This window comes from Staurois parvus, unplaced genomic scaffold (genome assembly GCF_062004578.1).
Source record: "Staurois parvus isolate SC_StPar_1 unplaced genomic scaffold, SC_StPar_1.0 ptg000334l, whole genome shotgun sequence".
In the NCBI taxonomy this organism is placed as follows: domain Eukaryota; kingdom Metazoa; phylum Chordata; class Amphibia; order Anura; family Ranidae; genus Staurois; species Staurois parvus.
The window spans coordinates 512,936-529,868 of NW_028318130.1; the positions used below are offsets into that span (position 1 = coordinate 512,936).

The 16,933-nt window shown below is 40.1% G+C and overlaps 1 protein-coding gene across 2 annotated transcripts in view; it reads right to left on the minus strand.

Annotated features, from left to right (window-relative positions):
• HPF1 (histone PARylation factor 1) overlaps positions 1–16,933 on the minus strand; it is a 38,350-nt gene that overhangs the window by 10,482 nt on the left and 10,935 nt on the right. For both annotated transcript variants that reach the window (XM_089684029.1, XM_089684028.1), the window contains exons 2-6: positions 15,634–15,799; positions 6,211–6,400; positions 5,914–6,012; positions 5,680–5,830; positions 659–746 (exon numbers count right to left, since the gene is read on the minus strand). In XM_089684029.1, the coding sequence (XP_089540155.1) occupies positions 659–746; positions 5,680–5,830; positions 5,914–6,012; positions 6,211–6,400; positions 15,634–15,799 (694 nt within the window). The remainder of the gene's footprint in view (positions 1–658; positions 747–5,679; positions 5,831–5,913; positions 6,013–6,210; positions 6,401–15,633; positions 15,800–16,933) is intronic.

A 16,933-nucleotide genomic window follows, 5' to 3' on the forward strand; every position in this document is an offset into this window, starting at 1 on the left:
GGGGAGAGAAAGTCTGAAGATGTATGAAGGCTGTTCAGATTTAAAAAGGTTTGACACCAGAGTGGAAGTTTGGAATTTACATTCTGTCTACATTGCAAGGTGTCATAGTGGACATCCCAGCCCTGGTGCCTGGCATCCGATGTTAATATCGCAATTGGGTCTGGAGCAATGGAGTGGTGCCTGGATAGATTTGATCGGTGTAACCACCACCATGGTGAATCATATCTCATTGTATGAGAATTCCCTAATGAACACTGCCCTCTTGAACCTTATTCACACCCCTTGATGTATATAAAAGTTTCAGTCATGTCTTCTCTTTCCCTTCTCTCCTCCAAACTGTACATATTAAGTTTCTGAAATCGCTCTTGGTATGTTTTATCCCTCAGACCTTTCACCACTTTTGTTACGCATCTCTAGACTCGTTCTATCTTATCAGAATCTTTTTGTAAGTGAGGTCTCCAGAACTGTAAACTTCCGGCTCAGTTAGCCACGCCGAACTGAGCCAGAAGTGGGAGCGGGTACCTGTCAAAACCAGGTACTTGCTCCCCCCTCCCCATCGAAAGGTGCCAAATGAGGCAGCAGAGGGGGTAGGTGAGGCAGATAACTATGCATAAATAGTGTAAATAGAAAAAAAAAAAAAAAAAAAAAAAAAACTTACCGTCTGTTTCAGGAAGTTCCCTGTATCCAACATCATTCTTATCTACAGGGACCACCAGACCAGCACCATGGAATGACTTGGTCACCGCCTGATATAATGAGAATGGGGTGCAGACAAGGTGGACAGAGTTACAGGAAAATAAATCAAAATTGAATATCATACACAAAGATCTGCTCCAAATCAGTTTAGTTATGCTCATAATTTTTTAATGGAACAAAAAAAAAAAAAAAAAAAAAACACAAAAAAGGTAAGTATCCAAACTTCAGACAAAATGCGTTTTGTGTCACTTAGGAGCAAGGGTTATAAACTCGGGTCAGGTTTTTATTGCTGTCTGTGTGCCTGTTGGAAAGACTTTACCTGACTTCCTGTCTAACCAAACAGAAGTAAGGCAATGACCTCCATAGGAACAAAGGATCTACTTACCAAAACATCTAACAGTGTATCCCAAAACAACCAGGCAACATTTGTACTATTTTAATGTTCTGTCAGCAGGAAGTGTTTTCTCCCAGCAACAACCAAACCTGGCTATCAGGTACAATGTGAACTTAGGAAAGGAGACCTAATCCCACCCAAAGCACTACAAAAGCCTCTGGGCTCCAGAACAGGACTTACGGTTCTGAGAATACAAGTTTGCTTTCTCCACATCAGTCAAACCCTGGAGCCCCACAGATGTATGTGATAAACCTAGGTGACACATACACACCAACAATAATCGTACGCCTCTCCTTTGCCCATTCCACATTGCTGCACCTATTTTAGTTATGACAGATAACAGCACAGCCTCTACTGCTTTCACTGGTGCCACTAAAACAAAAAAAAAAGTTTTTTTTTAAAGAGAGAATTACACTAAGGATCTACTTTGCACCTACATCCGATTAAAAAACAAAAACGAAAAAAAAACCATGGAGGTGGACCTGCTGTTCCATGGTCAATGTTTGAGCAAAGACCATCACTAGAAGCGCATTGTCAGAGGTTTAGAATCAAACATCCCAATTGGGAGAACCATTAAAACTTTTGCTGCAAATGTTGTGCTGTACTTAAGAGCAGCTTTTACCGCATCGTGTTTACCACTGAGGTCTTGTGGAACCAAATGAACTTGGTTCATTCTGATCTAGGAAAAGCTCATGGATATAAGATACTGGATGACAATGTTACAAGATATCAACGGATTTCCTCTTTCAAGCAAGAAAAATCAAAAGTCAGCGATGACAGTATTAATAACTGTTTACACATGGACATGCAGACAACTGAGTCTCAATGTTTTCATGCCAATGCAAGATCAATTGTCTGAACATTTGAACTGTGGATGCCAGTTCAGGTAATTCATAATCTGATTCAGAAGCCTCTGCTAATCCACAGATATCTTAAAACATTTCATGTTTTTGTTTTTTATTTTGGACCTTCTCTTACAAAAAGAGAACTTCCTTCAATGTCACTCTCCCATCCTTCATGGGCTCTGCTCAAGGAAATGCAGGGCAAAGAGGGTACCCAATCAAAAGGAAAGAGGTTGCCAACAAATACAGACCAGTGTGTGATACTCAACCTCACAACAGCAGAGATTAGCCCACTCAAAAGGACTATTTGCCTACCAATAAATCTGATACTTCTTTTCACCCACACAGCACTGTTGAAGCTTCTGTAGTACTGACATCTATCAGAGCATACAGAACAACAGTGGACTATGAAATTAACACCAATCCTCCACTTGAGAATCTGCACTACAGCACAATCTTACCAGAGCAAAGAGACCCGCCATCAAATGGCTATCATCTAACTCCCCTAGTAGCACAACAACTATTGTCAGGATGGTGACCAAGAGGAGATCAAGGAACATCTGTTTTATGATCGCCGCTGCTGAGCGTGAACGCAAAATGCGTAGCCCTGAGTTTTTCTAGTGCAGAGCTTTCAAAATCCCTGCTGAAAATCCAGGTATAAAGCAGCTACAGAAGATCAAGTTAAATTAAACAAAAAAATGCAAACACTTGTATATGTAAACAATTGTACCATATTTGGTATTGTTGTATATGCTGGAATGAGAGCAATAATTCCAGTCCCCTCAATTACAGCTAGCTCCAAACTGATCAGCTGCAAAAGGCATCATCTATTAATAAATCTGGGTACTGTAATATTTTGCCATTTTGCAGATGCATGCAGTTTTGAGGATTGACATATTTGGCATATAAACCACCGTATTTATCTGGGCCAAAGAATTGACCCTCAAAACACAAACTGCGCTAAATAAAAAATGCCCCAAAATAAATTAAATCAAAATAATCAGCTGCCACATTCCACCACATAAATTAACAAATCATATTCTGTATTCCCAAAATATTAGTGCGGCGCTCTGTAAATAAAAATGATAATCAACAGAAAAGTCCATAAATTAAAGTTCTTCTGTAATCACCATGTAAATTAAATCAAGGTTGCAAGAAAATCACCACGACTGTTCAAATAATTTCGCCAGTGTGCCGTGCTCCCCCTTCAGGTGTGCACTCACCAGAATTTGCCCTCCATTCTCATGGTCGGCAGATGCGCTTTTGTATATATGAATATTCCTCCAGAGGGAAGATTATTTCCAGGTCACAAAACAATTCCTTCCAGGAATGATTCAAACTCTCCAATATATTATTGCCTCTGATGGTAACTCTCCACTGCTCTCTGCCCAAGAATCTCACTTACAATATAATTGAATAAAACAAGGCCAAGCCTTAAGGGATTGGTTAAGCGGCAACAGGAAGTGACGAGCATTGGAACCGGAAGTGATGCGAGACTGTTCCAGAGCGAGGATCGGCAGTGGTGAGAGCATTGTGCGGTCTTCCCTCTCTGATACTACCGATACATGGATACTTTCATATCTTTGGGTTTGTTTTATTCAATTATCTTGTAAGTGAGATTCTTGGGCAGAGATTAAATGGTTTTAAATGGTACTGCACCATGTCGGGTCTCTTTTTTCTTTTATGTGAGGTTTGTGGAGAGTTACCATAAGAGGCAATAATATATTGGAGAGTTTGAATCATTCCTGGAAGGAATCATTTTGTGACTTGAGAAATCATCTTCCCTCTGGAGAAATATACATACAGCGGGGCAAAAAAGTATTTAGTCAGCCACCAATTGTGCAAGTTCTTCCACTTAAAAATATGAGAGAGGCCTGTAATTGGCATCATGGGTAGACCTCAACTATGAGAGACAAATTGAGAAACAAAATCCAGACAATCACATTGGTTGATTTGGAAAGAATTTATTTGCAAATTATGGTGGAAAATAAGTATTTGGTCACCTGCAAACAAGCAAGATTTCTGGCTCTCACAGACCTGTACCTTCTTCTTTAAGAGGCTCCTCTGTCCTGCACTCATTACCTGTATCAATGGCACCTGTTTGAACTTGTTATCAGTATAAAAGACACCTGTCCACAACCTCAAACAGTCACACTCCAAACTCCACTATGGTGAAGACCAAAGAGCTGTCGAAGGACACCAGAAACAAAATTGTAGACCTGCACCAGGCTGGGAAGACTGAATCTGCAATAGGCAAGCAGCTTGGTGTGAACAAATCAACTGTGGGAGCAATAATTAGAAAATGGAAGACATACAAGACCACTGATAATCTCCCTCAATCTGGGGCTCCACACAAGATCTCACCCCGTGGGGTCAAAATGATCACAAGAACGGTGAGCAAAAATCCCAGGACCACACGGGGGGACCTAGTGAATGACCTGCAGAGAGCTGTGACCAACATAACAAAGGCTACCATCAGTAACACACTACGCTACCAGGGACTCAGATCCTGCACTGCCAGTGTCTCCCTGCTTAAGCCAGTACATGTCCAGGCCCGTCTGAAGTTTGTTAGAGAGCATTTGGATGATCCAGAAGAGGATTGGGAGAATGTCATATGGTCAGATGAAACCAAAATAGAACTGTTTGATAGAAACACAACTCGTCGTGTTTGGAGGAGAGAGAATGCCGAGTTGCATCCAAAGAACACCATACCTACTGTGAAGCATGGGGGTGGCAACATCATGCTTTGGGGCTGTTTCTCCGCAAAGGGACCAGGACGACTGATCCATGTACAGGACAGAATGAATGGGGCCATGTATTGTGAGATTTTGAGTGCAAACCTCCTTCCATCAGCAAGGGCATTGAAGATGAAACGTGGCTGGGTCTTACAACATGACAATGATTCCAAACATACCACCCGGGCAATGAAGAAGTGGCTTTGTAAGAAGCATTTCAATGTCCTGGAGTGGCCTAGTCAGTCTCCAGATCTCAACCCCATAGAAAACCTTTGGAGGGAGTTGAAAGTCTGTGTTGCCCAGCGACAGCCCCAAAACATCACTGCTCTAGAGGAGATCTGCATGGAGGAATGGGCCAACATACCAGCAACAGTGTGTGCCAACCTTGTTAAGACTTACAGGAAACGTTTGACCTCTGTCATTGCCAACAAAGGATATATAACAAAGTATTGAGATGAACCAAATACTTATTTTCCACCATAATTTTCAAATAAATTCTTTCCAAATCAGCCAATGTGATTGTCAGGATTTTTTTTCTCATTTTGTCTCTCATAGTTGAGGTCTACCTATGATGCCAATTACAGGCCTCTCTCATCTTTTTAAGTGGGAGAGCTTGCACAATTGGTGGCTGACTAAATACTTTTTTGCCCCACTGTATATACAAAAAGCGCATTTGCCAACCATGAGAATGGAAGGCAAATAATTCTGGTGAGTGCACACCTGAAGGGGGAGCACGGCACACTGGAGAAATTATTTGAACAGTCACGTGATGATTTTCTTGCAACCTTGATTTAATTCACATGGTGATAACAGAAGGACTTTAATTTATGGACTTTTCTGTTGATTATTACTTTATTATTTAGAGCGTCGCACTAATATTTTGGGAATACAGAATTTACTTTACACTACGTAATCTTTTTTGTACAAAAATTAAACTGAGTACTAAATGCAGATTTCAATGTGTACAAAACCAGAAAAAAAACAAACAAACCAGAAAATAGGAGGTACTAACTTTCTTCTCTCTCCGTTTCATGGAATTTGATTTCTGCTCCAAAGAGTAACCCAATTTATCTGCTGCTGCTGTAAGTTTCTGTATCAATGCTTTTATTGCGGCAACGGTTTTCTTATCAGAAATGTCTTTTAACTTCTTTGTTGCAAATAGCCTAGAAGAAAAAAAGCTTATAAAAATAAAACAAAAAAAAATCACTCCTTAAACAAAAAAAATTCTAAAGTGAGGGGCACTTACTTGACAGAAGAGAACACATTATCTCCAGCTGGAGTGATGAGGCACCCTTTAATGGCTTCATTAGTGCCAACAAAAGCCGGCATCTCCTCTGGAGAATCTCTGAAAAACGTAAATGGACAAAGATCTTTGACATACATAAGATATAGATGCAATAGGAGACTGCACAATGCCAAATGTTTAAAATATATACAAAATTTTGATGCATAGGAAAAGCTCTCTATTGATATAATGACAAACTGCTCCAGACCTGCACTTGTTCAATGTAATATTTGCAGAGAGCCCTTTCATATTTCTTACCTGTAGTATCCCATGTGAAATTGTGTCCTGCTGTCTCCAGCAATAATGGTCTGAAATTCTGGGGGATCATAAAAAAACCTCCAGTGCAGATTATAATTCACATCAGAATTTTTCTTAGATGAGGTGTGTTTACCAGAAAGAATATCATATGGGCCTACGAGCTGAAGACCAAGGGTGTCCTTCAGAACATCTGAAACCAGATAATGTCATCATTAGTCACAAGGAATAATGCTTTCATGCTGGTTTAACTCCAATCCTATGAGTACCGTTCTTCCCAGTCATGACAAGGTAATAGGAATGCAAATCCGTACTTTTAAGAGCAAACAGTTGTGGTTTTTTAAGATTCTGCACATTAATCTGCTTCTTTGCAAGAAAATAATTTACAGAGATAGTTTTCGGGGATATGTTAAACAGCATACAAAAAAAATAAAATTAAAAGAGAAATATCCAAAACAAACTTTGTTTCTGTTTCAGTCACCTTACCTAAGGATCGGTATGCTGCAATTTATTTTTGGGGGGATTTCGGTACGTTTTAAGGGAAACTGTATTTTAGTCTCAGTCCATGCACAACTTGATAAATTGTGAAATTTAGCGGAAAGCACTTTTTGTCCATTTTTTTGAGATGTGAATATTGTACAGCAGACAACAAAAGATATCTAGAGAGCATGTATAGTGATATTATACTGCATGAGTGGGTGACCTCAGTGTTAATAAGGAGCCAGGTTAAAGCAGAACTGAGCTCTTGAAAAATATTTTCTGCCATAAAAGCGATAGCTTTACTTTCCAGCAATTTTCTTCTAATTGTTCACTAAATTGAACCTGGTTTTTTAGCCAATCACAATGGTCAAAAGATGCCAGGTCAGAAGAAAAAGAACAGGAAGGCCAGGCAAAGCTGTAATTGGCAGGGAAGAAGCTACAAGGGATACTGCAGACACTGGATTGCTGAAGGGGGAGCTTGCATACTTGCAGATTATGATAAGTGCCCACCTACTGCAATGTTGACTTTAGTTCCACTTTATGTGGTGGTTGTTCACGGATGACTACATCTGAGATTGACAGACCTTTTACTTATGGTCAGGAGGCGTGGTCTGAAATGGAAAGCCACTATATGTGGATCTACAGATTTTAAGATGCAGGGGAAGGGACAATATACTTGGAGGCAATGGTTGATTGACCAGAAGCTAGGAGGAAAGAAATTGGTTGTGTGGGGTTTTTTTGTATGTTTTTTTTAAAAAAAGACATTTGTAGATAATCTGGTATTTTGTTAATTTTTAACCTCATCCAACAAATTCACAGTTGGATAATAAGTGTTTTGGAAGAGTGTTCTTTAACTGCTTCCTACCCAGCCTATAACAGAATGATGGTTGAGCAGGAGTGTTGCCATCCTGGGTGGATGTCATATGACATCCTCCCAGGATCGGGCCACAATTCGTCACCCACTGTGTCTACCAGACACAGCGGATGACAGATCAGTGTACTAGGCCAATGCTGGTACCAATCACAGCAGATCGCAACCATTGTACACAATAGCCATTCATTGTGTACTATTGTGTTTATTTTTTGGATTGGTCAGTGATCACATGATACAGACAGGGTCAATCACAGTGCACCTGTACCATGTGATATCTGTGGACAATTCCAGCTTCACAATCGCACACACTGGATAAATGGATGCCATTCATTAAAAATTGTTGCTTAAAACAGGGATTTTCATTGCTACAAGCAATCAGTGTGTTAAAAAAAAAAATCCTGATTACCTCCCCAGAGTAGTACAGTGTCACTATGGTAACACTGTATTGCTCTGGTCACACACCTTATTGAACATCTCTGGAGACCTGAAAATGTCTGTCCACCAATGGTCCCTATCAAACCTGACTGAGCTTGAGAGGATTTGCAAAGAAAGGCAGAAAACCCCCCAATACAAGGTGTGTGCATCATGTCCAAAAAGATTTGAGGCTGTAATTGCTGCCAAAGGTGCTTCAACAAAGTACCGAGTAAAGGTACATACTTAGTACATGTGATATTTCAGGTTTTTTTTTTTTTAATAAATTCACCGAACTTTCTAAAATTCTGTTTTCACTTTGTCATTATGGGGTACCGAGTGTAGATTAATGAGAGAGAGAAAAAAAAAATGTAAACTGTAAAATCTGGCTGCAACATAACAAAATTGAAAAAAGTGAAGAGGGTCTGAATACTTTATGAATGCACTGTATATGCTTGTATATTACACAAAAATATCTGGTGAAATGACAGGAGACAATTTTACTACAGGGCTTGACAAATTTGCTTTGAATCTCTGAGCCAGCTAAAAAAGTTAGGAGCCAGTTTTTTTAGCGTAGCGTTGGTTGTCAGCGCTCGGGACTTCACATGATGCGATTTGCCACATGACAATCACAGCAAAACCACACCATGTTTTAGGCGCCATTGAAAATAATTTTCCCGATTTCCCATTGAAGTCAGTGGGTAAACATTGGCGCCAGGACGCAATTTCTAGTCACCAAGGCAACCTGGAGCCTGGGATTTGTCGAGCCCTGTTTTAATGCATGTATTGGGGTGGATTTACCAAAATGCACAAAGACTGAGCATTTTGCAAGTGCCATTGATCCAGAACTTAGTAAATGAGGGGAAGCTCTGCTGACTTCCATCATCCAATCATGTGCAAGGAAAAATGCTTTTTTCTTTACATTTTTTTTTACATGTGATTAGGGAATTATTTTTAAAGTTAAGCTCTATCTCCTTTACTAAGCTCTGGTGAAACTCGCAAAGTGCACAGTCTATTTGCTTTAAAGTAGAACTATGGGCAAACAATTTTTTTGCATTTTGGATAGAGTAAGGGAAGGTTATAATCCTTAATTTTTTTCACCGTGTCCCATTTTACCTACATTTCCTGTATCATAGCCACAACAGGAATCCCTTGGGGTCCCCTCGGTCACCAGAAGCACTGTGCCCATTATAAGATTTCCCCTTATTTTTCTGTGAACAACCCAAAATTTCTTTTACTTTCACTTTCAGTGATAATGGTAAACAGAACAAAAAGTGGGTGAATCTCTCTAAAGGCACAGACAGCAATAAAAGCCCAACAGGTGTTCTAATCCATCTCCACGCTGTCCAAAACTTAAAAAAAAGAATCATTGGGGTTGTTTTAGTTATTGCAGATTTAGGTTTCTTTGCATTACTTGAAAAAAGAAAACATCCTGTGCTAAGCCCAATATCACATGATGAAATCCAAATAAATAAATGAAAATATGTGAATGAATGTAAAGTGAACTGCTGCTACTACCTTCCTGAATACCAGAATGAATAATTGCAACACATATAATAGTGCGCTGTTCACTTAAAAATAAACCATATGAGAACATTTATGAGCAAACTAGAATTCATATGTTATCAAATAATGTGCATATAACAATACAAAAACCTACAAAATATACACCATTAAATAAATGATATACAGTGCAAAAACATATACATACATATATACACACACACACACACAATATGTATATTTTTATTTTTCCCCAATCCAATGTGAAGAAACCGTGCTGCGTGCTGAACTCGGCTTCCAAAAAAGTGCTGCCGCGCTCAAAAGGTGCTCCTTAGAAATAACAGACAAGCCTCTTACTGAACCAAATTGATCTTAAGCTATCTCTTGGGCGGATAGTGTCCAAACTCTCTCACTGGCAAATCCAGGGGGGATGGATAGATAACTGCATTGTCACACCAGGAACCGGTTTACCCACTTCAAACCACTCTCCGCAGTAATATATGGAAGGGTTTAGACAAGAAAAACGTCATAGTACAACCCCATTAAAAAGTAGAAATTTATTGTAGCTAAAATAATGCACTTACATTCGGTTGAGTACAAAGAGAGCAGTGGAAAAAACAAGTCAGCCACGGTGCCAGTCCGTCGGCTGATGCATGCTGACGTCACAGAAAGACACCCCTCCGACACGATTCCCCAAAATTGGCATCCTTTGGGATTGGAGATCATTTCAATCAAAAAGCACAGACACTGTACTAATGACACTGGGCAAGGAAGGGGTTAACATCTGTGGCGATCAACGGGTTAACTGTGTGCTGCTTTACATAATGTGCGGTGTGTATTTTACTATGGAAACGTGACGCTTTGTAAAAAGCAGCATGTCCTTGCTGGCAGGAGAGAGACCCGTGTTGTTTACATATAGGTATCTTCCCTGTCAGCTTTCCCCGAAGATCGCTGGGTGCCAGAGAGGGAAACTCCGTATGGGACCCGGTGATTGACATCGCTAACCACCATTGACGGCGCGCATGATCCCTACCCGGAAATGCAAATCACTTTTTATATATATATATATATATATATATATATATATATATATATACAGTCATGGCCGAAATTGTTGGCACCCTTGATATTTCTCCAGGAAATCATGTATTTCTCACGAAACGTATTGCATTAACACATGTTTTGCTATACACATGTTTATTCCCTTTGTGTGTATTGGGACAAAACAAAAAAAGGGAGGAAAGAAAGCAAATTCGACATAATGTCACACAAACCTCCAAAAATGGGCTGGACAAAAGTATTGGCACCCTTTCACAACTGCGGATAAATAAGAATGTTACAAGCATGTGATGCTCCTGTAAACTCACCTGGGGCAAGTAACAGGTGTGGGCAATATAGAAATCACACCTGAAAGCAGATAAAAAGGAGAGACGTTCACTTAACCTTTGCATTGTGTGTCTGTCTGTGCCACACTAAGCATGGACAACAGAAAGAGGAGACGAGAACTGTCTGAGGACCTGAGAACCAAAATTGTGGCAAAATATCAACAATCTCAAGGTTACAAGTCCATCTCCAGAGAACTAGATTTGCCTTTGTCCACAGTGCGCAACATTATCAAGAAGTTTGCAACCCATGGCACTGTAGCTAATCTCCCTGGTCGTGGACGGATGAGGAAAATTGATGAAAGATTGCAACGCAGAATAGTCCGGATGGTGGATAAGCAGCCCCAAACATGTTCCAAAGACATTCAAGCTGTCCTGCAGGCTCAGGGAGCATCAGTGTCAGCGCGAACTATCCGTCGACATTTAAATGAAATGAAACGCTATGGCAGGAGACCCAGGAGGACCCCACTGCTGACACAGAGACATAAAAAAGCAAGACTACAGTTTGCCAAAATGTACTTGAGTAAGCCAAAAGCCTTCTGGGAAAACGTCTTGTGGACAGATGAGACCAAGATAGAGCTTTTCGGTAAAGCACATCATTCTACTGTTTACCGAAACGGAATGAGGCCTACAAAGAACAAAACACAGTACCTACGGTAAAATATGGTGGAGGTTCAATGATGTTTTGGGGTTGTTTTGCTGCCTCTGGCACTGGGTGCCTTGACTGTGTGCAAGGCATCATGAAATCTGAGGATTACCAAAGGATTTTGGGTCGCACTGTAGGGCCCAGTGTCAGAAAGCTGGGTTTGCGTCCAAGATCCTGGGTCTTCCAGCAGGACAATGACCCCAAACATACGTCAAAAAGCACTCAGAAATGGATGGCAAAGAAGCGCTGGAGAGTTCTGAAGTGGCCAGCAATGAGCCCAGATCTAAATCCCATTGAACACCTGTGGAGAGATCTTAAAATTGCTGTTGGGAAAAGGTGTCCTTCCAATAAGAGAGACCTGGAGCTGTTTGCAAAGGAAGAGTGGTCCAAAATTCCGGGTGAGAGGTGTCAGAAGCTTATTGATGGTTATAGGAAGCGACTGATTTCAGTTATGTTTTCCAAAGGGTGTGCAACCAAATATTAAGTTAAGGGTGCCAATACTTTTGTCCAGCCCATTTTTGGGGTTTTGTGTGACATTATGTCATATTTGCTTTTCTGCCTCTGTTTTATATTTGTTCCAATACATACAAAGGGAATAAACATGTGTATAGCAAAACATGTGTTAATGCAATACCTTTTTTGTGTGAAATACTTGATTTTCAGGAAAAATATCAAGGGTGCCAACAATTTCGGCCATGACTGTATATATATATATATATATATATATATATATAAATAAACACACATACATGATTTTGCGCAGCCCTGCAGCAGTAGATGTACTATAGGGCGGTGGGAAATCTGTTAATGAGCGGTTTTGCTTTTTGAGGCATATACCACAGAAGGTGATAGTGAATTGACGTTTTCAGTATTGCATGCGATATTTGGGAAAAATGTGTCAGATGACCTAAATACCACATACAATCTGCTTAAGTGAATAAAAAAAAAAAAAAATTTTGAAAAATGTATTTATTTTAATTCATACTGTCACCAACCAGTATCCCCAACGTTGTACTGCACTGCTGAAAGTATGTAAAAAAACAAAAAAAAACACACACACCATCGGTACCGTCAGGACTGATCAATTTACACACACACACACTTTGTAGACTAACTTATAACTTACACAGACTAAATAATATACACCGATTTGTTTTGGGTTTTTTTAACCAATGAAATGTAGTAAAATACATTTTGGCCTACATTTATGACGAAAGATTTATTTGCAAAAACTGATCTATAGCACCGAATGCACGCGTGTTTTAACACACCACCTAAACAACAACATACAGTCAGGTCCATAAATATTGGGACATCGACACAATTCTAACATTTTTGGCTCTCTTCACCACCACAATGGATTTGAAATGAAACGAACAAGATGTGCTTTAACTGCAGACTGTCAGCTTTAATTTGAGGGTATTTACATCCAAATCAGGTGAACGGTGTAGGAATTACAACAGTTTGCATATGTGCCTCCCACTTGTTAAGGGAACAAACGTAATGGGACAATTTGCTTCTCAGATGTTCCATGGCCAGGTGTGTGTTATTCCCTCATTATCCTAATTACAATGAGCAGATAAAAGGTCCAGAGTCCATTTCAAGTGTGCTATTTGCATTTGGAATCTGTTGCTGTCAACTCTCAAGATGAGATTCAAAGAGCTGTCACTATCAGTGAAGCAAGCCATCATTAGGCTGAAAAAACAAAACAAACCCATCAGAGAGATAGCAAAAACATTAGGCGTGGCCAAAACAACTGTTTGGAACATTCTTAAAAAGAAGGAACGCACCGGTGAGCTCAGCAACACCAAAAGACCCGGAAGGCCACGGAAAACAACTGTGGCGGATGACCGAAGAATTCTTTCCCTGGTGAAGAAACACCCTTCACAACAGTTGGCCAGATCAAGAACACTCTCCAGGAGGTAGGTGTATGTGTGTCAAAGTCAACAATCAAGAGAAGACTTCACCAGAGTGAATACAGAGGGTTCACCACAAGATGGAAACCATTGGTGAGCCTCAAAAATAGGAAGGCCAGATTAGAGTTTGCCAAACGACATCTAAAAAAGCCTTCACAGTTCTGGAACAACATCCTATGGACAGATGAGACCAAGATCAACTTGTACCAGAGTGATGGGAAGAGAAGAGTATGGAGAAGGAAAGGAACTGCTCATGATCCTAAGCATACCACCTCATCAGTGAAGCATGGTGGTGGTAGTGTCATGGCGTGGGCATATATGGCTGCCAGTGGAACTGGTTCTCTTGTATTTATTGATGATGTGACTGCTGACAAAAGCAGCAGGATGAATTCTGAAGTGTTTCGGGCAATATTATCTGCTCATATTCAGCCAAATGCTTCACAACTCATTGGACGCCGCTTCACAGTACATATGGACAATGACCCAAAGCATACTGCAAAAGCAAACAAAGAGTTTTTTAAGGAAAAGAAGTGGAATGTTATGCAATGGCCAAGTCAATCACCTGACCTGAATCCGATTGAGCATGCATTTCACTTGCTGAAGACAAAACTGAAGGGAAAATGCCCTAAGAACAAGCGGGAACTGAAGACAGTTGCAGTAGAGGCCTGGCAGAGTATCACCAGGGATGAAACCCAGCATCTGGTGATGTCTATGCGTTCCAGACTTCAGGCTGTAAATGATTGCAAAGGATTTGCAACCAAGTATTAAAAAGTGAAAGTTTGATTTATGATTATTATTCTGTCCTATTACTTTTGGTCCCTTAACAAGTGGGAGGCACATATGCAAACTGTTGTAATTCCTACACCGTTCACCTGATTTGGATGTAAATACCCTCAAATTAAAGCTGACAGTCTGCAGTTAAAGCACAGCTTGTTCGTTTCATTTCAAATCCATTGTGGTGGTGTATAGAGCCGAAAATGTTAGAATTGTGTTGATGTCCCAATATTTATGGACCTGACTGTAGGTCGCCAGCACATCACAAGGATGATGAAGAGATCCCATGTGGCCTTGAAACATTGCACTGACGCAATTTGTGATTTCTACCTTTATATTGGGAAAGAAATATGCTAATCGTCTTACATACTACTAGAGAAATAGGCTACCAATGCTGTCCTTGTTCTGAAAATGCTAAGTTTTCCAGCTGTTTATGACTTCAATACTCTATAGGGGTATCAGAAAAATGTTGGAATTTCTTAGCTCTGTACTTGTCCACCTGAAAGCAGAATATCTAGGTTACTAGCATCTTCAGAAGAAAAGGTCCTAAATTCAGGTTAACATATTTCTCTTTTGAGAATTCAAATTAAATAAGTTTCCCCAACTCCACATTTAGATGCAATCTCACTGGACTCCTGACTATATTTAGAGATATACTTGCCCTTAGCACAAGATCTCTTAAAGCTGATCTCCAGCTGTTGGTACTTTACATAGTTTGTTTGGGCCAAGCTGGCCGAAACGAACTATGTCTCTTACTAACATGTGAGGCCGCTGGATGTACTGTATGCAGCTGAGGCTACACACAGCACTGTGTTCTGGGTGCAAGACGAGATCTTCCTGTCTCATACTCGGAACTCAATCAGATCCGTCTGAGCGGGGCTCAGCTATTCATAGAAAGCAATTACTGGCTGAGTCAGAGAGGCGGGATGGTTACACACCCTTTATACATGTGCAGGTCCAATATCAAAGGACTACCTTTTGTTGCTAGTCTATCATTCTTTACTGATCTCCTCTATAAAAAGGCCTGTTCAAACACAGTCTACAAATATGCTATATTGGTCCTATAAAATAACCACACTTTTCCTAACAAATAGCTATATTTCTTCACTCTGGTGATGTCTTCCACACAAGCATACCAAAACAAACATTTTTACTTGTTCGCTTTCTCTGTCTTATGGATAGCTTAAGATATTACAAAATTTAAAAAGCAACACCGATAGTTATTGCATTGTAGTGTGCAACTGCTTTAGCTGTAAAAGACTATTTATTATTCTGCATGTGCCTTCTCTTTGACATTTATGTTTATAATAAACCCTGAATAAACAGAAAACCGGACTGCAGAACTGAAGGTACAGAAGTGAGTAAATATTTATTATACTTAAATTAGGTGGATTTCACCTTTTCAAACAAGGCAAAATAAAAAACAGAGCCTGTTATTACCAGAGGGTGTCTTTGGGTCAATCTCTGTGCAAAACGTCCAGAACGTATAGAAATCTTCTGGCATGGTAAGCTTATACAAGAATTCCACCTCCTGTCGTAAGCTTGTGGGTACATCAGACTGATCTGACCGTCTCTTCTTGACATCTTCCTTTACTTTGTCACTATTCTGCAAACCAAAGAGAAACAAATGCAGATAATTATTACTGAATACTGTAAACCATACCCTTGATCCTTGTCCAGATTTTCCAAAATTTTCCTCTTCCAAAATTTCAGACTGCAAGTATCTGTGCTACAAATCATGTCTGATTTCTTACATGACTGGATTACATAGGCAACACACTGGTAATTTTTTACAAGATTAAAAGAAAAAAAAAAAAAATTTTTCACTATACTCAAAGTAACAGTAACTGTCCAGAATGTTTTGCATATTTTTATGAACAACACTACTGATAATGTAACACATATTCACAATTGTGGATGAGATCAGGTGTGTTTGGACCTGCCTGAACGATCCCTCCAGGAAGCTGTCACTGTGGACAGCCAATCATAAGCAGCAGTCACAGTGCACACTGCGCAGTCGCATGTATACGTGCAAATGTGGTGTGGGGGTATGCCTCCGCCCCTCAGATTATTGGCTGATTGAACTGAGTGTTCAGTGTTTCCTTACAAGATAAATCAGGTAGGATTGGACTAGTGTCCCAAAAACCCTTAGCTCATCCTTGCCCCAACCTTTAAACAAACCAGTCATCAAGTACTTATAACTTAGTGGCTTGTTCACACTGGGTGCGTTATCAATGCGGGTTTAACACAGGGACACATGAAAAATAATTGTTCCCATGTGTCCTGTTTACATCATACATGTGCGTTACTGTATGCTGCATACAAGTGCAACATGTCTACATGTTACACAGCAAAACACATGTAGCAGCATGTTGCAATGGGCTGTTGTCAAAAGCTGACTGAAATGCAATTGTGGTATTAAAGGAGGGGAAAAAAACAAATAAACAGTGCAGTGTATGGTAACAACACATTGATCCGTGATACATGCCCGCTGGCTTGAACATACCTTTAAAACAAGCCTGACGCATCTGAGAGTTATGCAGGCCATAGACGGGTCGAAAATCGGCCGATTTTTCGGCCGAAAATAAAATCGGCCGATTTTCGGATCGTTAGTGGGCGATTTGGTCGGCCGTTTTTCGGTATTTTGGCCGTTTTTGTTTTTCGGTAAAGTTGGAAACAAAATCGGCCGATTTTGCCGATCGGCAATTAGTGGGCAAATCGGCCGATTTTTTACCGATAA